The sequence below is a fragment of the Vulpes vulpes genome, chromosome 15 (assembly GCF_048418805.1).
Source record: "Vulpes vulpes isolate BD-2025 chromosome 15, VulVul3, whole genome shotgun sequence".
Taxonomy (NCBI): domain Eukaryota; kingdom Metazoa; phylum Chordata; class Mammalia; order Carnivora; family Canidae; genus Vulpes; species Vulpes vulpes.
In genome coordinates this window covers 59778809-59805371 of record NC_132794.1, presented here as the reverse complement: position 1 = coordinate 59805371, position 26563 = coordinate 59778809, and the positions used below count along the sequence as shown (strand labels likewise).

Here is a 26563-nt window from a genome sequence, read left to right as displayed (position 1 = left end):
TAACAGTAATGCAATAATAATAGGGAATTTCCATAGCCCACTTACATAAATAGATAAATTATCCAGCCAGCAAATCAAAGGATACAGTGGCTTTGAAGAACCCATTAGACCATATATATTTAACTGATATATATAGTACATTCCATTTCAAAACAGCAGAATATATATATATTTTTCCAAGTACACATGGAATATTCTCCAGGACAGAGAGATCACATGGTAGGCCACAAAAACCAGTCTCAATAAATTTAAGAAGACTGATATCATTATTAAGCAACTTTTCAAACTACAGTAGTATGAAACTAGAAATTAATTACTATGGACAAAAATGAAAAAAAAATCCCATAAAAGCTAAAAGCATGCTAATTAACAACAATGTGTCAACAGAGAAATCAAAGAAGAAGCTTAAAAATACATGGAAACAAATGAAAAGGGAAATACAACAGTCCAAAATCTTTGGAATACAACAAAAGCAGTTCTAGGTTTATAGCAATACAAACCTACATCAAGAAACAAGGATAATCTCAAATAAATGATCTACTATTACACTTGAAGGAACTAGAAAAAGAACAAAGCCAAAAGTTAGTAGGAATGAAATAATAAATATCAGAGTAGAAATAAATGAAATAGAATCTAAAAATAGAAACAATCATTAAAACCAAAAACTAGTTCCTTAAAAAGATAAGCAAAATTGATAAACCTTTAGCCAGACTCATTAAGAAAAAGGACTCAAAATCAGAAGTGAAGAAAGAAAAATAACAGACACTACAGAAATACAAAGGATTATGAGAATACTGTGAAAAATTATTTGCCCACAAATTGAACAACCTAGAAAAAAATGGATAAATTCTTAGAAACATTCAATTTTCTAAAACTGAATCAGGAGGAAATAGAAAATTTGAATAGACTTGGGCAGCCTGGGTGGCTCAGCGTTTTAGAACTGCCTTCAGCCCAGGTCATGATCCTGGAGACCCGGGTTCGAGTCCCTCATCAGGCTCCCTGCATGGAGCCTGCTTCTCCCTCTGCCTGTGTCTCTGCTTCTCTCTCTGTGTATCTCTCATGAATAAATAAATAAAATCTTTAAAAAAAAAAAGAAAATTTGAATAGACCAAGTAATGAATAGACTAGTAATGAAATTGAATCAGTATCAAGAAACTCCCAACAATCGAAAGTCCAGAATTGGATATCTTCACAAAGGAATTCAACAAACATTTAAATTAGAGTTAGAGTGCCTGGGTGGCTCATTTAGTTAAGCGTCTGCCTTCAGCTCAGGTCATGATCTTGGGGTCCTGAGATTGAGCCCCACATCAGGCTCCCTGCTCAGCGGGGAGGAGTCTGTTTCTTCCTCTTCCTCTGCTCCTCCCCCCTGCTCATGCTCTCTCTCAAATAAATAAATAAAAAATACTAACAAAAAATAAAGAAGAGGTAATATCTATTCTTCTCAAACTATTCCAAAAAATAAAAGAGGAGAGAAAACTTTCAAATTCATTCTATGAGGCCAGCATTACCCTGATACTAAAACCAGATAAAGACACTGGAAAAAAAAAAAAAGGGACCAAATATCCCTGATGAATATGGACATAAAAATCCTCAGCTAAACATTATCAAACTGAATTCAACCATATATTTAAAAAATCAAAAAATCACATAGTTAGCTGGTTAAACGTATGACTCTTAGTTTTAGCTCAGATCATAATCTCAGGGTCATGAGATTGAGACCCACACTGGGCTCCATGCTCAGTGGGGAGTCTGCTTGAGATTCTTTCCCTCTCCTTCTCAAATAAATAAATAAATCTTAAAAAAAAAATCTCCACAATCAAGTAGGATTTATTCCAGGGATGCAAGGAAGTTTTCATTATTTGCAAATCAATTGATTGATACATCACATTATAAGGGGGAAGGATAGAAACCATGTGATCATCTCAATAGCTGCAGAAAATGCATTTGACAAAATACAACATAATAAAGGCCATATATGAAAAACCCACAGCTAATACCACACTCAATGGGGAAAAAATAAAAGCTTTTCCTTTACAATCAGGAACAAGAGAAGAATGTCTACTCTCACCACTTTTATTCAACACAGTTTTGGAAGACCTTGCTTTGCAAAAGATAGGAACACTAGATAGCCACAAGCAAAAGAATGAAAACAGACCACTGTCTTACACCATAAACAAAAATAAACTCAAAATGGGGTACCCGGGTGGCTCAGTGGATTAAGTATCTGCCTTCAGCTCAGGTCATGATTCCAGGGTCCTGGGATGGAGCCCCATGTTAGGCTCCCTGCTCAATGATGAGTCTTCTTTGTCTCTCTCTCTTTGCCCCTCCCCTAACTTGTGTGCACTCTCTCTCTCAAATAAATAATGAAATCTTTGAAAAAAGTAAACTCAAAATGGATTAAATCCTAAGTGTGAGACCTTAATCCATAAAATCCCTAGAAGACAGTAGGAAGTAGTCTTCTGGGCAACAGCCTTAGCAACATATTTATGGATCTATTTTATATTATTTTATTTTTTAAAGATCTGTCTCTTTAGGCAAGGTAAACAAAACAAATATAAACTACTGGGACTATACTATAATAAAAAGCTTTTCCACAGCAATACAAATCAACAAAATACAAAGGCAACCTAATGAATGGGAGAAGGTATTTGCAAATATATCTGATAAGAAGTTAATATCTAAAATGTATGAAGAATTTACACAGCTTAATACCAAAAATCCTCAAAACAACAACAACAAAATAACCCTGCATAATCTGATTAAAAAGTGGTCAAAGGACCTGAATAGACATTTTTCCAAAGAAGACAGACAACCAACAGACAGATGAAAAGATGCTCAACATCTCTAATCATCAGGAAAATGCAAATTAAAACCAGGATGAAATATCACCTCACTCTAGTCACAATGGCTAGAATAAAAAATACAAGAAGTAACAAATATTGCTGAGAATGTGGAGAAAAGGGAACCCTTATGCACTTGATTTTCCTTGTTGGGAATGTAAATTGGTGGGACCACTATGGAAAACAGTATGGATGTTCTTCAAAAAATTAAAAATCGATGTATCATTTGATTCAGTAATTTTACTGCTGAGTACTTACCCAAACAATATGAAAGCACTAAGTCAAAAAGATAAATGCACCTCTATGTTTATTGCAGCATTATTTATAATCCCAAGATATGGAAGCAGCCCAAGTGTCCACCAATAGATGAATGGATCAGGAAGATGTAGTGTGTGTGTGTGTGTGTGTGTACACACAATGTAATATTATTCAGTCATAAAAAGAATGAGATCTTGCCATTTGTGACAACACGGATAGATCTTGTGGGTATTAAGTCAGAGAAGGACAAATACTATGAGATTTCACTTATAGGTGAAATAAATACAGAAAACAAAGTGGTGTTTACCAAAAGGGAGGTGGGTGGGAGAAGGGCAAAATAGGTGAAGGTGGTTAAGAGGTACAAACTTCCCGTAATGAAATAAGTCATGGAGATGATAAGTATAGCATAGGGAATACAATTAATAATATTTTAATAACCTTGTATGGTAACAATGTCAAATCACTGTTGTTCAACTGAAACTAATTTAATGTTGTATGTCAACTATACTTAAATCATAAAACAAAAAGTATAATCAAATCATGGTTTTAAATACTTACTGTTTGATCTGTCAGAGGAGGGAGAACAATTTGTTTTTCTATTTTGTTAAGAACTAGCTTCCATAACTCCTTCAAAACTCGCTTCAGAACTGTTTTCTCACAGATTTTTGCTGAAAGACTTAATCTGAAATAAAACAAAACATATAATCACTTATAAGTCTCATTTCAAAGTATCAAATTATTTTATTCATCAGAAATTCATATTTTTAATACTGAGATTTAAACATAAGAATAGGCCTTTATAATTTTCAAGTGCTAAATTTTATTTACTGAAAAAAATATCAAAAATGTATTTCAACATATATATAATATATACTTGGTAGAAAATGAAATCAGGATATCTCTTCCATTAAATTGTTGCCTAAGTTAACATCAAGTCCCCCAAAGTCCATGATTTTCATCCACATTCTTATTTTTACAACATGCCTCATGTTCATGACGCAGGCCAAATACCAAAGAAACAAACTATTATTGCTACCTGGCACTGCTCCAACATAACAAAGACACATATAATTTTACTCAAAAAACAATATTTACCAACTTTATTTATTTTTCAGTTTTACTGAGATGCAATAAACGTATGACATTGTGTAAGTTTAAGGTGTATACCATAATGATTTGATATGTATATATATTGCAAAATTGCCACAATAAGTTAGTTAACATCCATTACCTCAGAAAGTTAACATTTTTTGTAAGATCTATTATACCCTCTGCAATTTTTAAATGTAGAATAAAATATTGTTACCTATTGTCATTGTACTGTACATTACATTCGTAAGACTTACTTATAACTGGAAGTTTGTATCTTTTGACCACTTTTACCCATTCTCCCCTCTCCCCCACCCCTGGCAACTACCAATCTGTTTTGTTTTTCTAAGTTCAGTTTTGGAAGATCCCAAATTTACCAACGTTAATAGGTTCAGATTTGTATTTCTTACAAATTCTTCTCATGGACAGAATGATGATAACATCTATTATTTAAATCACCTTAGTTTGAAAGTCTTGTCTGCAGATTTCCCAAATGCACATTTATGTAGAATTATTTCTCCTAACACTACTATATGCAGATACCTAATATATGAAAATACATGAGAAAACCTTTGCATGAAGAGGAAAGTTGGAGCCTCTGTGCACAGCTATGGAATCTGTAGCCCTACTCTTTTGGAAACCATTGTTGGAAGGTAGCATTCATGATACAGACATAGGGAAGAAACCAGCAGATGGACATGGCAGAATGACAGTACCTAACCTTGGAGACATTCATAGGATACTTTGAGACAAAACAAATATGCCAGTTTTATAACAGATGTGTTATTTCCATTTTCAAAAGGTTTGGGTTTAAGAATTGACCTTGTATATATGGTTAGCCCACATACTTGGCATGCCAACTAACTCTACTTAGACTGGAAACGAATGAATAGGTATAAAATTCTTGATGTTTGCAGCTCTGCATGGGATTTCTGCCAGCTGGGAAGAGAGTTTACACTTCGTTTTTTAGAGTGGTGAGGTCTTGGTGAAGAAAATGAAACAAAGAAATAAGATGTTTTATTTAGAGAGTCTATACATTTATAACATAACACTACTTCTAAGGGGATTTCCTCATAGCTACCTTGAAGACTTCCAACCCTCATTTTAAATGAACAAACAGGAGATCTAGCAACTGCTTCCTTAATTTAGTCAGTTAACCAACTGTATAATGAATGCAAGCTGAAAAGCCTATATTTTGGAAACTGAATTATCTAGATTGGTTGACCACAGACCAATTAGCCAGACAATTTTTAAAATGCCGTGTATACCAGTTGGCAATAGACATTTACTGTCTTACAGTTGGTCAGATTTTCATGTAAACTATATCAGCTGTTCTCCCTCCCTTGAATGCCTATCCTTCACTTCCATACCTCTAAGTCCTATCCATCTTGAAAGATCTAACCCAAATGGAATTTTCTACTGATGGTCTGAATAAGGAATTATTAATTTATACCCTATTGTGTTTGTGTACCTTATTTTTCCTGTCTAACCTGTTGGCTCCCTGAGAACAGAATACCTGACTTTTAAAAATCTCCCCTAACAAATGGCTTTATGGTTACACATTTTTTATTAGCTCTGAGAATTTCTGCAACTCTTCATACCTCTTATCTCTTTCCAAAAATTTTAAACTTTCACAAATTTTTAAAGCTTCTGGTTTTTGTTTGTATCCTTATATACTGTCCTTTTCTAGTAGGAATTAGAAAAAATTATATAGAAGATGATATAATGATATATAATTCTAAGTATAAAATCAAGACAATAAAATAATTGAACTGTGCTGAAAAGTACATTCCACCAACTTTATGTATTGGCTCCATTTTGCAGATGGTGAAATGGGTTCAAGTTCTGACAGCTAGTAGTTAACAGTATTAGGATAACTTAGAACTTTCTGTATGTTCTACAACATTTGGTTACAGTATATATATATTTTTTATACACTTTTATATACTTTATACAGTATATATATATATATATTTTTTTTTAAGTTTTGCTAATGATAAATGACATATCTTCAAACTGCTGGCTAGAGGTCTAAAGCCAGAAGGCATTCCAGTAGGAGGTTTAAGAGAATTAAGACTGCTTTGTCCTGCTCTCCATTAACTACCACACTCATGACAGAATGGTGGTGTGTTTATGTGATTGATTCCATATTGGCCACGGAAAAGAGCCATCTATATGATAAAACATCAAGGGATTGTGTAGGAAATTAGAATGTAAAAGTCTACATTAAGAAACTAAAGAAATGAAGAAGGCTTTCTGTCTTTCTTCCCTTTCTTCTTTCTTCTACATCACTTGCCTACCTCCCTCCTGCTAAACTATCTCCTAGATATTTCCTCATAAAGAACAGAAAATAAGATTTAATTTGTCTATCAAATATTAAAGTGATAAGGACATTAGTCTTGCTTATGTGATAAGATTTTAAGGAAAGGGAAATGGAATTAAAATATAAGTTATATAAAAGGAGGTCCTCCCTACTAATTCTTTCTTTAAAGAAAGGTATTGTGGCCTTATTTATCTTAGTCTCTTTGGTATTAATTAATTTGCTGCAGCAATATTAAATGGGGTAAACATATGCAAACGACCAGGCATAATACTGGTCCCTTGATAGGCATTCAGAAATATTTTTTACTTTTCTACCTTCAGTCTGATGTTAAATATCACTATTTAAGACATCATGTCTCTGGTTGTTTTAGATCAATGTAGACACATTTTAAAATATAGTTGCTTTGACTCTACTCCAAACTTAAAAAATTAGAACTAGTAAGAGTAGGGATTTAGCAGGAGCATTAAAAACCAAGACTTCTGGGCAGCCCGGGTGGCTCAGCGGTTTAGCGCCACCTTCACTCCAGGGCATGGTCCTGGAGACCCGGGATGGAGTCCCACATCAGGCTCCCTGCATGGAGCCTGCTTCTCCCTCTGCCTGTGTCTCTGCCTCTTTCTCTCTCTCTCTCTCTCTCTCTCTCTGAATAAATAAATAAAATCTTAAAATAAATAAATAAATGTTTTTAAAAATAAGACTTTTTAGTTAAGAACATTGTCTTAGTTAGTCACAAAGACTTCAACTCCCAGCAAAATGAGACCATCATTTCCATGGAGTCAGGGATTTTGACTCTTTTTCATCACTACCTAGTGCCTAGAATAAAGTTTGATAAAGTTAGGTGCTCAATAAATTATTGAAGGTTGGGTCAGGCAGCAGTCTACTTGCCTCTGAGCTGAATTAATTCCAGTCATATTTATGTTATTCTCTTCTTCAGGTTTCTGACATGAAATCAGACATTCTAGACTCAACCCAGGCTTTTTAGGTATACAAGAGGAGGCAAAACAATGTCTGATCTGAGGAGCATCAAATCCTAATGCTCTTTCCCCTCAGAACACCAAACTCCTTATTTACGAAGATTTATTTCTTCTCCATTTTTCCTTTCCTGCATAAAGCCATCCCTGCTTTTGTTTACATCTGGTAATGAACTGAAAGTCTTTTCCTTTTTAATGAAATTAATGTACTTCCATAGAAGCCTTTTTTAAAGCTGTCCTATGTAGAGGAAAACAATTTTTTTCCTTAAACCCATATCAATCAAATTTAGGGCAATGGTTAAAGAGAAGACCAAGTGGAAAACTTACGTTTTGTCCAAGAAGTCCATGAGGGGTCTCAGTACAATCTCTGCATCCATTGCTGCACTGTTTTTATTAGATGCAATATTTCCATTTGTTCTCATTTGGTTTAGTTCAAAACTCATCTGTTTTATACACTCTTCAATGATAAGCTGGAAACTAAAAATAAGGAATATTAATTCTGAAATAAAAGCCTTTATGACTCCTTTGTGTCTGTTTAATTCAACTCTGAGGAGTCTGATCTGTTTCAAATGGTGTGAATTCCCTTGCTCATTAGTCTTCAAACTTCTTGTTCAGCTGCAAAAAATTTTGTCGCAATGAAAGCTTATTTGGGACCCATATACATAAAGCAGAATAAAGTAACACTCTTTAGGTTAAATTAATTTGAGTGGGGGTTCATTTGGCCCTATATCTCACAGTAATAGCTGAGAGTTCTTCTGAGCATTGTTTGGAGTAATGACTGTACTTGAAAGACTCTTGACATGTGGGTACACCTTTGTCACTTGGCATCTCGGACTCCACACCCTCTTGGCTTTCCCCTAACCTCAATGCCTATGCTCCTTTCTCAATTACCTTACCTCTAACAATTGGAGTAGGGTGGCCAGACTTAGCAAATAAAAAGACAGGATACCCAGGTAATGTCAATTTCAGAGACTGAATCGTTTTATAGTACAAGTATGCTCCATGCAGTATTTCAGACATATGTATACTAAATACACCCATTGTTTATCTGAAATCCAAATTTAATTGTGTATATCCTATATCATATCTGGCAATCCTACATTGTAATCATCTATGCTTGATCCTTGGATTACTCCATTTCTCCATCAAATATAGCTTTTTTTTTTTTTTTTTTTTGGCAATTGTATCTCATTTCATGGCTTTTATGTGATCAGTATACTGGTAATTCCAATACACATCAGCAGACCTGATTTTTTTTTTAAGGTTTTTTTTTAATTTTTTTTAAAATTTTTATTTATTTATGATAGTCACAGAGAGAGAGAGAGAGGCAGAGACACAGGCGGAGGAAGAAGCAGGCTCCATGCACTGGGAGCCCAACGTGGGATTCGATCCCGGGTCTCCAGGATCGCACCCTGGGCCAAAGGCAGGCGCCAAACCGCTGTGCCACCCAGGGATCCCAGCGGACCTGATTTCTAATGTGTTCTCCATTCCTATGAAACTTTTCCACTTAGAAGTCAAATGAGTTTCTCTCCTACCCAATATTCATTAACAATTCTTTATTAAGTATCCTAAACCTTAGTGTTTTTAGAAGTCTCTGAGGACACTCTTCTCTCATGGCTACTGTTATGTTCCCTCCCCCATGAAATTTCTCATGGGTCTCTTGACCTAACTTATTTCAGGAATATGCCAAATGTGAGGTCCTTTGAGAAGTCTTTTTGAACACTAACCTGAAATGACATTTCTATCATTCTCCATTACCTTGCAGTTCTTTTTTTTCTTAATTACAATATTATTCTATATATGTATATTATTACTATTATTTCATACACTACATACTTTTTATTTGTTTATTCCCTGTTGCTCCAAATAGAATTTAAGCTTCATGAGGGCACCGATCTTTTTCTTTCTTTCTTCTTTTTTTTTTTTTTTTTTGGTGTTATATACCCACACCATGGAACCAGAGCAGAAAAAGATGGCTCAAAAAAAAAAATTGTTGACTGTATCAAGGACCCTCCTCCTTACACCCACTTCTATTACCTCACCACTCTAAGAACTTAAAGAAGTCTATGAAGAGTAATCTTTAGCATTATTTTTCATTCTTTATATCCCTTATTAAAGTAAATGGCACAAAGTAAGACATTTAAGTAACGGAGACTCATCATCACCACCATTCTTCTATTTTGTCTGTCATTTTCACATTTCCAACAAGAAGAGTAATTATAACAGATATAGAAGCAGGCAAGATGAAAACATTTAGGAGAATGGGATTAAATGAAATCTTGGAAAATGGTCCTGTCACTGGTATGGTGATGATTAGAAGGAAAGAGACCATCTTAAAAGTATTGCAATCAAGTCTGTCCCTTTCCTCTTCTTCCTCCACACACAAAGGTTATAGGGTCCATATTATTTGAAAGGTATCCAACTGTACCAAGTCCTAAATTTTTATAGAGAAGTTTAGAAATTTTTACTATATAATGCTTCCATTATTAATTAAATAGAAAGAATAAGAGTATGTAATCAATGCATGCATGCATTCTACAAATATTGAAAATACTATGTGTCTCTTTCAGACTCAAGTCCAAAGGATTTCAGATGTATGAACAAATGGCTTTTATCTGGCTAGACCTGTCTTTGGACTTTTGTCAGGTAGTGGTTATGGAGGAAGGTAGTGGTAGACGTGGTGGAGAAGGTGAGAAAGTTAAGTGATGAAGATGGTGGTGTGTGTATTTAGTGAGGGTAGGGGTGGTATACTTGGAGCAATAGAAAAGAAAGGTAAATAATGGTGGAAAGTTTGAACTAGTTGATTACCACTGGATGACTGATCCTGCTGACTATAGTAATAACTACCTTTGAAATAGCTACTTTCTTTTGCATGGTTCTCAAATCAGCGTACCAAGGTGGAGACAGATGGAGCAAAGAGGTATGATAGTCAGGTTACAATGTTTAAGTGAGTTCTCCCACAATAGATCCATGTGGTGAACTCCCACCAGAAGCCAGGTGTGTGAGATCAAGCATGTGGAGGAAGGGTTAGCAATGTGTCAGAGATAATGACATTTTATCTTAGCATTGATCCAGGGTGAACCAACACCTGCATTTCACCTAAAATTTTTTGTTTCTATTGATTTTTTTGGTAAATTTGCCCCAAATGTTTTTTCTCTATCCATTTTTTGGTTAGAGAAGTCTATAGTAATCATTGTGAAAAAACATGGCACCAGTTAATAATGATGGATTTTGTGAGTCCTCATGAAGCCAAATACTAACAGGAGAATTCCCAGGAAATGTTCCTGAATTCTTTACTCAATCCAGCTAGTCACTGGTACCAAAGGCCTCATTAAAAGGAATGCAGTAAACCAAGAGCCAAAGTCCAAAATGTAAGGAGAAATCTAAGCAGAACAAGTTTTCAAACATGTAAGAACATATTTGAGATATCACTGAAATGATATCACTTTATTTCGGTCATGAGTGGGTTCCCTGTGAGCATGTCAAGAACCTATGAACCCAGACTTCAGATGTGTGATTTGGCTCTGAGCCGCCTTTACTGTGATGTGTAATCATCCTACCAGCTCCATATACTAGAATTATTTAATTGTGGGTTTTAATAACACCAGATAAAATAGATTTGGGACAATTAATTACACACTTAATTTTAAACCTCTAAACTGCTAATTAAGACTCTTAAAGAGGGTACATTCAGACTAAAATGATCCAGTTTGACTTCACAGCATGGTCACCCTGATCATTATAGGCTCCCCACCCACCAGTGTATATGATCTGGTTGACCATGTGAGAAATAAATTCAAACCAACAGATATATAATAATCATTCTTTCTATAAGAAAAGCATGACATGTGAGTTGTTTATTCTAATAATCCTAGCCCTAAGTGCACAAAATAGTGAATTCTTCCCTATATTTTAAAAAAATTAAGAAGAAATGGTACCAGATAACCAGGAGTTTCAATATCTAGGTTAAAATAGCTGGCTTCATATGAACAAAATACTTCCAGTGCCCTTCTAAGAACATCACTCTTTTTTTCATAACTAAAGTTTGCTCACATTTTTAAAATTATAATTTATATTACAGTCTTCATAAACTGAATTCCACTCCTTCCATCAAACAAAACAGAACAAAACAAAATTTAAAAAGTATTTATTCATAAGGATGAATTGGCTGTAGTACAGAAAGTAATTTTAATATACTTTTTATCTTCCTATTCTGATTTCTATCCTGTTTAGTCATCTTATTTCCTATAAGGCCATGAACACCCCTTGCTCTCCCTGACACCATTTTATTTTACCTGATTTTGCTAAATATTCTTTTTCCTTCCCAGCTGAAGGCAATGGTCTTTGCTAACCACATATTAATTCACAACTACAATGAAGCCTGCATTCAGCCTAACATGGCTGACTGAAGGTCCCCATCAACTAAGTGTCACTCAAGTCAGAGCCGACGAGGCCTGACATCTCCGGGACATTGTCTACATCTCCAACTCCAGGTAAACAGAATCCCCAAGTTGCTTACTAATATCTAGGCCAAATAAGCAGAATCATCGAGGTCAGCTAACAACACAAAACAGAAGGCAGAGCAATCACTCTGCACTCAATACAGCAAGGCTATCTCTAGATCAGCACCTGAGCTGTGAAGATGGGCTGTATAAAGACAATGAACATAATCATGAAAATAAAGAGAAAGGCAATATGGGACTTTACTTTGCATCATTGCTATATTTGAAAAAAATATATGACCCTTTTAGTGTCTTTTTCTTTTCAGTCTGATATAAAATTATCATATTTAATCAATGAATGTTTATTATGTATCTTTCCAAAATCCAAAAGTAAGCGATGAGTGGGGTCCAAAGGGATACCTAGTCTTCACCATTAGAGTGATTTTTATCAAAACACAAGAGTCCAGGGCCAGATGGTTTTCCAGGGGAACTCTATCAAACGTTTAAAGAAGAAACAATACCTATTCTACTAAAGCTGTTCCAAAAGATAGAAAGGGATGGAATACTTCCAAACTCATTCTATGAGGCCAGCATTACCTTAATTCCAAAACCAGACAAAGACCCTACCAAAAAGGAGAATTATAGACCAATATCCCTGATGAACACGGATGCAGAAATTCTAAACAAGATATTAGCCAATAGAGTGATTTTTATAGTGTCATTTGAGAACTGAACACAATAAATCAACATTTATTGAACCAATATTTAAAGCAAATTCTGTATGAAGTTAATGAACCTCTTCAAAGATGTGTTTGATTTTCTATTTTAACATTTGATAAGGATATAATGACCTTTTCCTATAGGACCAAAGTGAAGTTTATCTAGGATGAATTGTTCTTTCTTTAGAGCCACACTATAGACAAATAGAGTTAATTTATTTTTTTAAATAGGGGGAAAAATTTGCCATTACTATTTCATGGGGTAATTAAGAATTCTAAACCCTAAAATCTAGAATCCTGACTTAATTAGGTTATGGGGTTGGATTCAGTTATTTGAAAGTGCAACTACTGATATAAATGGCATACATGCACCTCAGTCTTCTTTTGTATGTAAAGATTTTCTCCTTGCCTTTCTCCCACCCTCCATTCTTTCAACAGCAAATTGCTGAGCTCTAAACACCAGAATTTCAAGTAGGGATGAGATATGTGGTTTCTACCAGGAATGTATGGCTTACTGGAGATAGGCAAGTAAACCAGAACTGAAAGCATACTGTTTAACATGCTACCCAAAAGGAGGATTATACAAGGTTCTGGGAAACATGTAGCAAGACACCACTGTTCAATTGTTGAGTCCTGAATAACTGTTGAGAGGAGATAATGCTTGAATTGATTCTTGAAGTTAAATGGATTTAGCCAGTAAGAGGAGAGGAACAGCTTGGAAGTATGATTACTAGTAGCTGAAACCTAACACAGTTCGATAATAACTACTTAGGCCACTTACCTTTCACCATAAGTGATGCTGAGCTCATCCAGAACCCCACTGAGTTTAACTTGAAGTTCTTTTAGAATAGTACTAGCTTCAGGGTCTAGCTGCAGAGAGACCATAAACAATATTACTTTGGAGTTCTGAGAAAGCATGTTTTTGTTTCTCTTACAGGCAATTTGCTTGTTATAAGGCAAACTTCAAACAACACAACACACACATCCTCTTTCTTTTCCTTTTTTATAACCTCTGACTTCAAGTGCAAAATTTAGGAAATTCTAAATATATATGAAAAAATTGACTGAAATGCATGGCATGCATACAAATAAGAGCTAGGTAGCAAAGCCTTTGTTGGTTACAGCAATGGGATGCAAGGCATGACAAGATAATCTCCAGAACATGGTAACTTTATAACCTCAAAAATATATCATGTTATACATTAGTTGAATATGTATGTTGCTTCAAAATGTCAATCTTTAATATCCCTGTAAATAAACAAGCCTATTAAAAATTCAAATCAGTAAGATAAAATAATTTTGAGTAATGCATTGTAGCTTATTTGAAGGTATTTTTATCTTTTTCTAATTATGGAATTAAAAGAATAGGGAAAATAATTTATCCAAGCACTCCAATGTTTCTATGAGGTGATAGACCTGACTTTTCTTCCTAGATGCCATTTTGCAGCTCAGAGTTCAAGATCCAATGTTTATTATCTTATTTTCATTTTTCTTTAAGTATTCAAATATTTATAAATTGAAGTTAAGCTACTGACCAAATATGGGTCAAAAGAAAAAATAATTAAGATAACTTAAATTCAAAGTTTGCTTTTCCAATGCAAGCTTTATTTATTTATTAAATATTTTATTTATTTATTCATGAGCGATAGAGAGAGAGAGAGAAGCAGAGACACAGGCAGAGGGAGAAGCAGGCCCCATGCAGGAAGCCCAACGCAGGACTCGATTCTGGGTCTCCAGGATCACGCCCTGGGCTAAAGATAGTGCTAAACCACTGAGCCACCCAGGCTGCCTCCAATGCAAACTTTAAAAGTCAACTATTCTTTTTATTTGGTTGTATTTCTGAAAATGTTAACTATTACCATAAAATCTATACTATACATAAACATAAACAAATACATCAACCTATTATATGACACAATATTTTCTGTAATTAAAGTTCAGGGTCAACACAAGCTTTATTAGCATTTTTGAAACTTACTCTGTTCATTATGTTTTTTGCAAGCCAATTTTCAGAAAAGAATGACTTGTAATAGATATACTGCCTCAAGTTGATAGGAATTCATGTAATCTAGAATATTCTCTGAAATTTAAGTCAACCTTCCTTTGAATCTTTAGAAATTAGTTTCCTGCCATTAGTATCTATAATTCTTACACAAGCTGATCTACTATTGAAAAGCAGGAATAGGATAAAAGTAACTTTTGGGAGTAGAACAAATTAAAGGAGAACTTAGTGTAAAAAGGAGAACCCAAGAAAAACACCAAAAAATACAGGATCCAATATCAATATCAATTTAAACTCCTAGGAGTCAGGAGTCCTCATCATTAAGTACTATAATGCTTCAAGAGCATTTTCCAGTACTAAGAAATTGTTAGAAAGAAATATATTATATATCTCAACATGCTGGGTAGCTCTGGCTTGTATTAACATGACTAAAAGTACTTGAATGGAAATAAATTTCATTTGGTATATCTGACTATTGATATTAGATCAATCCTTTTTTTTTTAAATAAATTAATTTTTATTGGTGTTCAATTTACCAACATACAAAAAAACACCCAGTGCTCATCCCGTCAAGTGATCCCCTCAGTGCCGTCACCCATTCCCCCCCATCCTCCGCCCTCCTCCCCTTTCACCACCCCTAGTTCGTTTCCCAGAGTTAGGAGTCTTTATGTTCTGTCTCCCTTCCTGATATTTCCCACACATTTCTTGATGTTAACTTTGACTCAAATTCTGGTGGTTTCAGCATTAGTTTTTGCTGCCCTTCTATAGAGCCAATGTGATTCTTCCGGACTTTATCTTTTTTCTGTCCCTATCAACAGACAGGCTCATGGCTCTTACCCACAGACACATGAGCTAGTATAGCAAATATAAATTTCTCTAGGTGTTGGAAAAATGGAATATCCTTGAGTCTCATGCTTTCTGAGAGTTCCATTAAACTATAACTGATTATAAAGCAATGATTCAGAAAGATAATTACTTATTTTTTTAAAAAGACACTAATAGGCATTAAAGCACAAATATTCTAATAAACCATAACTCCTCAAACTTTAACCAAGAAAATATTTGTGAATTGCCTGTCCAAATCTTAGGGAAGCATGCAGGCTGAATTTTTTTATTATATTTTTTGCCATCAACCTAATACCAATTTTAACCTGATTTCATTTGGATAAGATGGCTGGGGAATGGCAATGATAAAGAAGCCCCTCTCTGGTTTTCTTCAGGCTCCCCACTCTTTGATAAGCCACTTGGGGTGATAGGTGGTAGTTCCCTACCCACACACCTGCCACTTCCCAGGAAATGGCAGTGAGAGGAGAGTTTTCTTCAGGAAATGGGGTTGCTTCTTATGTAAAAAGTATATTTTTGTCTTCATATTAGTTTGTTATACATATTGAAGTTTTTTTCACCTGCTAAGATAATGACTTTAAAGTCATATATAGTGGTTAGATAGGTCAGTTGGATAAAATTATGCTATTTTCTCAAAAATTATTTTAGTCCACCTTTGGTATTTTGTGAATGGAAATTTCTTATCAAATAATTGGCTGTTGCTTGAATATATGAAACTGTCAAATCTATAGCAATTTAAATATTGGATGACAGTTTTCATTTCCTGACGGAAGCTTAAATTTCTAAGTGGGTGCAGACAAATGCCTCTGTCATGTAACCAGGCAAAAGAAGAAAAGGTTTAGTTTAAGTACTTGATGTTTATCTGATCCAAATCATGCCATTAAAACAGAAACAGTAATTATGAGGCTCAATTGCCAGTCTTTTTAATAATAATTATCATAAATATCATATTCATCCAGCTATAAAACAATCCCTTTAGGCAGAAAATTAACCATTTCTTGAGTTCTGCATTTTTTTATGTGCCCATATTGAAGAAATTTTCTTTACTACCACAAACTTCCTCAAGTTTATATGGAATAACAACTTGGACTTTCAGCCTTTATTGCTTAAAGTACCAATAGCACATCTTAAAAATTATTGGCTACTTTGAAAAGGTAATAGATGACAGGAAAATTGTCTTTTAAAGGAAAAGTAGAAGTGGGCCTTAAGGAAATATATCAGTTGTGAATTTTTCCCCCCAAGATTTAAAATTTAGCCTGTTCTAACATTGATATGACATCAAATATCAAAAATAACTGCATTTTTGTATTGTTATTATTAAAAACAAAAAAAGAAAGAAATGAAGCATTCAAAAGTCACAGTTAATAAATTTATTCTAATTAGAAACTGAATTATCATGTGTACCTAAGCAACTTGGCTGGCAAAAAATAAACAATAAATGGCTCCATAGATAGAGAAAAATTTAAGAATACAGAGTCAAATTCTGAATTTATGGTAAAGCTTTCAAAACTGATCTTACCCACACTCCATGAAAGGTTTTAGAATTCCAAAATCAAGGCTGGCAAAGTGTGGTTCTAATGATCAGAATGAACCATAGTCATACATAGGTACCATCTGGACTTTTTACACCACTGAGATATTTTACACCACTGAGCTGTGATAATATAAATAACCTGTCTGGAAGAGATAGCTAGCATGCAAGTTATCTTTTAAGTTCTTCTTCCTTAAGGCCCACTTCTACTTTTCCTTTAAAAGACAATTTACTTATCACCTCAATTCTCCCCCCTCCCCATGTTTCTGGCCCCACACAGTTAGGAGCTTGTACTAATTGTGCTATTTACTGCGAGTGTCTATAAAACTCTCTCTTTAAATTGTTCTCCTTTTAATCTGTCTCTTCCACTGAAATCTATCTTACCTAGCTGTCCATTCTGGGTGTCTGCTGCCGCATGCCTAGGCATTTACTAAATATTTGAGGCAGGAGGTGAGGGCAGAAAGAAGCATGAAAATTTTCCCTCAAAGGAAATCCTGATATGCAGAGTCCTCCTTCTCCTTGGAGTGATAATTTGCATTGACTATTAATAGAATACTTCTGCATTTGAAATCTCTCATTCCTTAGCAACCATATATTCTGGAGTTATAAACTTAGTCATGATTTCAAATTTTTATTTCATTGTCAGACCATGTCAGATTATGCTCTGATATTCATTTGGTTCCAAAGATATGGTTACCATACCCACTCTGTATGTTTTGTTTGTTTTTTCATTTTTCACCAGCAATAGATTCTTTCCCTAAGGGATGTGAAGGGAGTACATGTTATTTCACCCTTTTAAAACGGCAATTGTTAATTCAACTATCAGGCACTTGCTGGAGATAGAGTCAGTTGAAGGTGGCATTTAAACCCTTCCAAGAACTCAATACCTACTCTTGAAAAATAAAGGCTTCATGGGAAGAAATTTTGTGTGTTATTCTTTTTCTCCATTGTTTATTACTATCTAATTTCCTTTCTGTTCTTTTCAGTCTACTAGGCTATTTTTCCTCCTGTTCAGCTCATCAGTATTAAAGTTCCATTATTTGCTTAGCTGAGTAAGTGCCAATTGGGGAGGATGATTATTCTGTGGTCCTCATCTATACAGGCTCCAATATTTGATTGTTAGACTGGTAGATTTCATACCTTGAAGATTTTTGCAGAAAAAATCCTCTAATAAATGTAAATTTCATAACTCTTTCTATGAAAAAAGAAAGTCTCATTTCCAAGAAAAGCACTGTTCAACTTGATTGCTTCTTTTGGATTTTGTTCCATCAAATATCCCTTTCTGTCTTCTGTCTCTCCATCATTATCTTCTTTACCCCATCCTATATATGTGCTCAAACAACATTTTGTTAAAAAAATGGAACAAATGGAAGAAAAAGCCCAACTTATTTGGTACTATCTTCTCATCATCATCATCATGCTAATATTTTTTCTTTTCTTGACCATCAAACTATTTACAACATAAATGTAAGAATTATTACCTCATTTCTTAAATACGCATCACCTCTAGTATAGTTTCTGCTCTGGGTACTCCACTGAAATGTTCACATATAGATCAGCAGTGATTTCTTTAATGTGATCTCCAATAACTTTATTCACCATACTCATCCTGCATTCACTGTTGCTTTCTCCAGTTCTTTATCCCTTCCTTGTTTCTCCAGAGACTACCTTCTCCTAGCTCTCCTATTTTTCTGCCTATCATCTGTCTCATTTGCTGACTTCCCTTCCTCTGTATACTCCTTAGATCTTAATTGATGTCCATTTTTCTCTTCCTCATCTTTTTTTCACTCTATCCTATCTTCTTGAGCAATCACATCCATGCCTATGTCTTTAACTCCCACCCCTACACTAATGACCCCCTGAATCAATATCTATAGCTTTAACAAGATGCCTGAGTATCATGTTTATATTCCCATAATATGCCTATATTTATATTCTCATAATGTGCCTATTGGCCTTTTCCACTTGGATGATCTAAATGTCAACATATCAAAAAGTGAACTTATTACCTGCTCATCTTTATGTCCCTGACTTGATTGCTAGCATACAGTTGCTTAAGGCAGAAATATGAAAATCATCTTTGACTCCTCTTTGCCTTCTACCTTGGATTCTATCCATTTACTTGGATATCAAATATGATTGATAATATCTCTGAAATATTTTATCCATCTGTCCTATCCTCTTCAATTTCTGATGCAGAATTATTTTCATTTAGACTATAATGCAAGCATCTCAAAGTTGTGTTCTTATTTCATCTTCTATTTTATTCTCCTGCCATTCCTAAAGTTGTTTTAATAAAGGCTAAACTTACTGACCCTACTAGTTGGTTTTCAACAAGGGAAACGCTTCAAGTAATTTATGGTAATCTTATCTGGGCTATTCTTTTGTTTGTTTGTTTTGTTTTTTAAATATCACTTCTCTCCAACCTTCTATTTAACCAAAATTTATCCATCCTAAAATGGCTAGCTCAACTTAAAATATATGATTGAGAAATCACTGAACATTCCCTAGTGAATCCAGTAGGAAATTGCTCTCCTTGAAATGCCCTAATTCACTTTGTGCAGCTATGGCATCCAACATGGGTACTGTAATATGTTGTCTGAAATTTAAAAACATATAGGTCTTCTGCATTACAAAAATAAAAATCTGTCCTAGCTCCACCAATGCTACCCTGTCATTTGTTTCCTGTTTTAGTCCTCTTGGAGAGACCTTCCCTAACAATTCACAAAACCATTTTAAGAGAAAGACTATGACACTTTCTTTATGCCATTCGGATTTGCATGAACTGTTATGCTTGAGTATCAGTTATATAAATTCATGCTTCTAACTTCTGGCTTCAAAAGCTGAACATCAGCAGCTGTCTCTCATCCTAATTAAGGAGAGTATGCAGTAAATCCAACTGTCATTGTGCTTCAAATCAACTAAAATGCCTTTGAGATATGTTAAGTTCCGTTCTTCAGCCTAGACAACTGAAAGGGGGGAAAAGGGCTTTTCTTCTCTGTACTTAAAAAAAAATTATACCTTCAAACCTTATATGAGTGACATGACATCTTTCCTTTTACTTTAAACAGGTTTTTTTCCTTCTCACCTACAACACATAGACTAGACCTTTACTCTGTGGATTGCTAACAAGGTTGCTGTCCTTATAACCAGAGTTTTGGAATTAGAACGAACTTCAGAAATCATACAGTACCATTTCCTCCTTCTTAAAAGTGGGAAAACCAAGGCCTAGACCATGTGCCATGCTCCATGACATATCTGGGGGACACATGAGGATAGAGAAGCAGCTAAGAAGTTATTTTCTTAAGGAAAGTCTCATCTGAAAATCTTCATTAAAAATAAGTTCAATATCTTGACTGAAAAGGAAATTTGGGCTTATTTAGCTCCATCTGTTGACTGACTAACCATGAAACTAACAGAGTAAGGATTAAGGAGAAGAAACAAGGCACATAATTTAATTCAGAATTTATTCTGTAAAAATTGCCTTCATGCCCTGTCTCAGTCTGTCTTTCCCACTCTGCTGTTCACACTACTGCATCCATCTACTGCTGGGTGATGTGAATATAGTCTGTTCGATAAGCTGAACTAAGTACCTGTTGAACATTAATCCACGGGGACATAATTCATCAGTGAGCCATTTGCATGAGATGCCTGCAGGCTCCTCAATCAAGTAGAAGAAGGAGTCAGGCTGGATTAGAGAAGTTTGCCTGGTTATATTGATTTGTGGTTTGTGAAGGCAGGCATAAACAATTGAGGAGGATCACAAAACAGTAAAATAGATCTATTATGGAAAATGGTAGTTAAATTCTTTTTTTCCTCCCTCCTGGCTGTGGCTTGTATTCTCTCAAGTTTTTGTAAGGTTCAGAGAAAGGTTAGTTTCAAAAGAGACTTGATGGCACAAGAGTGACCCTGTGATCTCCTGGGAATGCTCCAGGCAATGTAGTTGACCAGCAGCACCTGCTGAGTCTATATTTCATCCTGACCTGAGTCACCCGCTCAGAAACTTCTCAGCCTGCTAGCTAACACCTTTTCTTAATTTCACAAGCTTAGCACTTAGCTGAGCTTTCTGTGGTGTTACCACTAAATTCATAATCATATTTATTAAATTACCTCAATGCAATTTTCCTGACTGGCCTTCATTATTCTTTCGATTTTATACTAAATCCGATTTGTTAACTATAATTGTAGAGATGGCTCAGAGGAAAAAGAAACCCTGCAAGAGCTGCATGCTGCCAAAATGAAAGGCCACTGCCTCAAACATTCAGTTCTCCTTGTTATCTACTGCCATATCTAAAAATAGCTGCTTGCTTCTACTGAATTCATCCAAATGACATCCCACCTTTAAGAGCTATTTACACATTAAAAAGCTAGAGGTTTCAGTTTATGTTTTCAATTGTTGCAGGGTGAGACATAACAATTACAACTTTCATTTAAGAGATATTTTCAAATTTAGAAAGTGTTGGGGGGGGGTTCTATTCCCAAACCTTATTACTTTAATTGTTCTGACTCCATTAATAAACCTCCTAACTCAATGCCTGCTGCCCTACAGATCCAGTAAATATAACTGGCAACAATAGACTCTTCTATTAAATAGAAAAAAACTTTGCAAATTGCCTTCGGAAACAATTTTAGAACTAAAAGGAAGATATAACTAGTTTAAATTGTCTATTTTATTATCTAAGACATCTAATATTTTATATTTCGCTTTGTGATTGCTGAAAAAGAGACTGATTCTCATTAACGTATTAACTTGTGAGTTATATCTCTATGTACATTAAAAAGAAAAGGTGAAGACAGATCAGAAACCTGAACATAAAGCTCAGCTTCCATACACCACCACAACCTTTTGATAAGATTATACATAAAACATAAGCATAAAGTCTAGAATGTTAAAAAAAATATTTATCACTAGAAATTGGTCACCTATATTTCTGGAATACTACATTCCTTAATACAATAGTACATTTGCCTGTACTACTGCATGCTGTCTCAAAGTCCATTAAAACACATTGAATCTTTTGTGTTCTCCAGATTAAAACATATCAAGCAGATTGGTTAAACATGTTGCACAGATAAGACAAAGGGGCATTCGGAGACATTTCCTAATTACCTGGTTGCTGTCCTAAAAGCAAAGAGGGGTAACCCTCAAAATATGGTCTCTTGAGCAGTTGATCAGTATCAGCTGGGAATTTGTTCGGAATGCAAATCATCAGGCCTTTCCCAAGACCAAAAAGTCTAGGGATGGAATTCAGCAATGTGTGTTTTAATCAGCTACCCAGGTAGTTCTGATGCATACCGAAGTTCGAGAACTACTAGCATAAAGTATTATTTCCTTTAAACAAGTGCTCTTCAATCCCCTGTTGCCAGCAAGTATAAAGTTAAAAGGATAATGCTAAGTAAAATATGATAGGGGTCAACTTCTGTTCTCTCTGGTAGGGATTTGCTTAGCTGAAGACTAAGTCCTTACAGCTAACAGATTTTACAGTGAATTTCAATCAGTTACATGCGTACACTTTTGGGTCAGATGCAGTTTCTAACTCTTCAAATTCAACATTAAAAAATGAAAAAAGGATATAGACAGTGCTTTTCTACTCATTAAAATATACACATATTTAGGATAGATGGGGTTATTTTCCAGAATTCTTGGCCAGCCCTGTTCAGGAAAGTTTATGACAATGAAATCAGTCAAGATTCAATTCTTTTTGAGATGTAGCAATAAAAATAATATTACCATTATATCTAATTAGTTTGCTTTGTGGCCAGCAGAATATGAGAATTTAGCTAAGCAAACAAATGCCTCCATTTCCCCTAAATGTCTTAATGATGGTTAACTTTTAGCATCTGGAGTACTGTCAGTAAGTTAGCAGGGTTATTGATAATTATGGATTCTACTATTCAGGATGTTTGTACCAATGCAATATTATGGAGTAATGCCTCTTCTGCTTACACAGCACAGTCAGAATTCTTTTAAATAAATTACTACAAACTCTCCAGAGCTTCATAACCAGTATCTTATGACTTCCTGAAATGAAATTAAATTTTGGATTATCTGATTTTCTTTTTCATGTACTTGTATAAATTAGATTGCAGATCAAGGAAATGCAACTGAGTCCTTTTCATAGGCTGTGGTAATACATTTTTATGAAAAAATGAATACAGTGTATATATTTGCTTGCAATGTTTTACACTGAATCATAGTAAGTTATACTGAATTTAACAAACTATTGAAATAATGTAAGCCAAAGTATATCTGTTTCACTTTTGAGGTATTTGAGCTGTTTGAGGATGATAAAATGATCATTCGCTAGTGATGAAAATTATTACCGGGCATCCTGACAATCACGTTGTTGCTATTTTGTCATAAGGGGAACAGTAATGCAGTATGGGGATAGAGGTGCACATAATTTAACTTCTAGCACAAGTCAACCCATACTGTGGACTGGCTACTTTATCTATTTTAGTGTATCCCAAAACAATATGCACATGAAAAATCACATGAGATGCTTTTTTTTCCTCCTTTATATATAATATATATATAATATATATATATATATATAATATATATATAAACACAAACTCTGGCCCTCATTTCTAAGGTTAGGTTTGCTTCATGGCTTGTGTGACTTATTATATTTTTTATATTCTTTATAGTAATCAGAGTGTTGGTATGCCAAAATATGCTCTTAATTTTTATGCAAGGAATTATGTTGGAAAGTCACAATATAGGAGAAGATACTTAGTGATTTGATCTTCCCTTTTCTTTTTAAATAGGCACTAGATTAAAAAAAAAAAGAAGAAGAAGTGCCCAGATGCTTTCTAGGATATTGTGCATGCAGTTAGTAACAGTGTCTGCTCAAACACTGTTTTTTATTGAAGCCATTGAGGGCAAACAGCATCATCCCTGGACTGTCAAAGTGTTAGGCCAACTTGGACTCCAGAAAGAGAGTAGGTTTTTTTTTTTCCACCTAAAGAAAAGGATTTAAAAATTATTTCTGTTTCCAGAGGGAAAAGAGGCTGATCCTATAAGGAGAGAACAGCTGGCCCAACAGTGGTGGGTTCAAGCAGCAGAGAGCTACAGCATCATGCAACCGGCCTGCAAGTGGTCAGCACTCTGGAGACAGTATGAGAGGCAAGCCATGCTGCTGTTAGGAGCCAACTGATAAATACATGGCATCAAAAACTATTTGGAGCAAGTACTCAACCAATTAATCATTTGCTAATTAAATTTCTGTAGCAAGAAGTGCATATCCTAGCACAGGTGATAGGGGACAAAAATATAAGAAACTGAAGAACTAAACTGGGAAGCTTTCCTCAACCTGGTAAGTCAAGGTTTTATAGCCTGCTCCATTGGGAGAGAAGAACTGGTTCTTCTGCACTCCCTTTAAAGACCATCGCACATGCCTGCATTAAGTCCCTATAAACTTCTCATGTCAAAGGGTAAATTCTGTCATTCTCAATAAAATGCTTTTTCATCTTTATAAAAGCCTCAAGTTAGGGAACTCACGTAGATAGTGTCATATATACATAACTGGATTGGAAAGGCTCAGCCTATTATTTTGAGATTCTGGGGCCTGGAGGAAGGTGAATGTAGCAACTCTAACATAAATCTCTATTAATCACAGTTCTTTCTCCATGGAGGCTGATTGAGACCCCCAGACTTGGGTTCAGGTCTTGCTTCCTCCTGCTGTTTCATCAATCCCCATGCCAGGGCTGACTGGGCCTGCCAAACACTTTTCTGATGACACATGATGAGGCAAAAGTAGAAAATAATCAGATAAAAGAAACTGTGCATAGAAAGGAAACAGAATATCAAAAAACAATAAAGAGGGAAGGGATGTAGAAGATTCAAAGGCAGGGAAAGAAAGGAGCTAGGGTCCATGCTGTCCCCTAATAAATTACATTGTTAGAAACTGGACATTCATTGCATTGATTGAATGGAGTTTTCCCTTTAAATTATGTAGGAGGAATTTAGCAACTGATCCTGCAAGAATCATAAGGGTAGAAGGCATCCATGTCAGTATTTCTTCATTACTTTCTCCAGAAAGAAGTTCTATGATTTAGCTATTGAACTGTAACTAAATTATAATGTGAATTCCACACATTTCAAACTGACAATTTTATGCAAGGTAAAGAATCCATTCTTATTGGGTAACAAGATGCCCCACAACATTTTTGGTTAGTTGAGTGGCGTGGCACACACAGGTTCCTTTAAGCACAGGTCAGATTTGTCTTATTGATATTCAGCTCTGCAACATATTACTCACATTAGAGTCTAACCATGGAATAGTAAGGAAAAAGAAGTAGCATTAGGATAAATTTCTGAAAATATGGCATTTAAAATATAACTTTATCCTTACATGATTTGTGGTCTTTAAAATTCAGCAAAAGGAGGCAAAATCTCCCACAAGAAATTATGATATCTTCATGGCTCTTCAAACAGTAAGTGCACTTAAAGTCTGAATATAAAACATCACTAAAATTAAAAAGGGACTCTCCAACATGATCCCCAATTGCCAGTGCTCCCCTAACTCAGCAAAAGAATTCGAAAATGAGATTTATGCCCTTATACTGTGCAAAAACCACTAACACACCATAGGGAATGAAGCCTTATTTTAGACAAAATAAACTGATACTGCAGTGGAAGCACAGCTCATGAAAGTTCATTTTGAAGTGTTGCACCTTCAACACCTATCCTAGTGTTTCCCATTTGTAGGATACTAAATAGGTTTAGTTTTCAAAAGACTGAGGCTCTAAGAGCAAAAAAGACATTGTAGGAAGGGAAACATAAGAATGTCTCCTTGGAGTTAACAGCAACATCCCATGTGAAGAAGTCAGGTATTTTTAAAAAAAGCATTTGCAGCCTTGTAAATTTACAAATAAAAGGGATCTTTGCTTTGAAATCCGACCTGGCTTTACATACATCTCATACACTTACCACAGTAAGGAACCCTGTAACTAAAATCTTTAACAGAAATATTTCTACATCCTAGCTGCCCTTGGGGTTGTTTTAGGGAAGGATGGGGGTGGGAGGGTGCCAGCCATGTGACGTTCCCTCTGGCACTGACTCCAGTCCCCAGGTCCCTGGACGTTCATGTTGGTTTGTGAAATACTGTGGCAAGAGCAGGAGGCAGGTGCACAGCTAATATTTCACTGTCTGCCTGATTCAAACAAGCAAATGAGAATAAATAAGAAGTGCAATGGTCTTTAGGTTTGGAGGAAACAGCCAGGTAAAGGATAAAATGCTTACTAACACAAACCTCATAAAAGAATCTTTCTCCTTCCTTCTTCTTCTCGGGGAATTGCAAGTCAAAGATGTTGGACAAAGATACAACACATTACAGACACACCACGCAACACATTTTGACAGAGTTTCAGATGTGAATAATAAACCACTGATACCTCAAAAACTGCTAGTGCCACAAAGCACATTTCAGAACAAGAATGTTGATATCAACTTGACACTGTGTAATATGATGAAAAAAACCCTGTAGTTTGTAGAATTTTATAGATCATTAGCATATATATATATTTGTGTATATATGATTATA

At 35.0% G+C, this 26563-nt stretch overlaps 1 protein-coding gene across 1 annotated transcript in view; it reads right to left on the bottom strand.

The window, feature by feature from the left end:
- The window catches only part of UNC13C (unc-13 homolog C), a 589248-nt gene that overhangs the window by 80617 nt on the left and 482068 nt on the right, over positions 1 to 26563 (bottom strand). Inside the window, exons 27-29 of the mRNA XM_072738579.1 lie at positions 13421 to 13509; positions 7806 to 7955; positions 3657 to 3780 (exon numbers count right to left, since the gene is read on the bottom strand). Of these exons, the coding sequence (XP_072594680.1) occupies positions 3657 to 3780; positions 7806 to 7955; positions 13421 to 13509 (363 nt within the window). The remainder of the gene's footprint in view (positions 1 to 3656; positions 3781 to 7805; positions 7956 to 13420; positions 13510 to 26563) is intronic.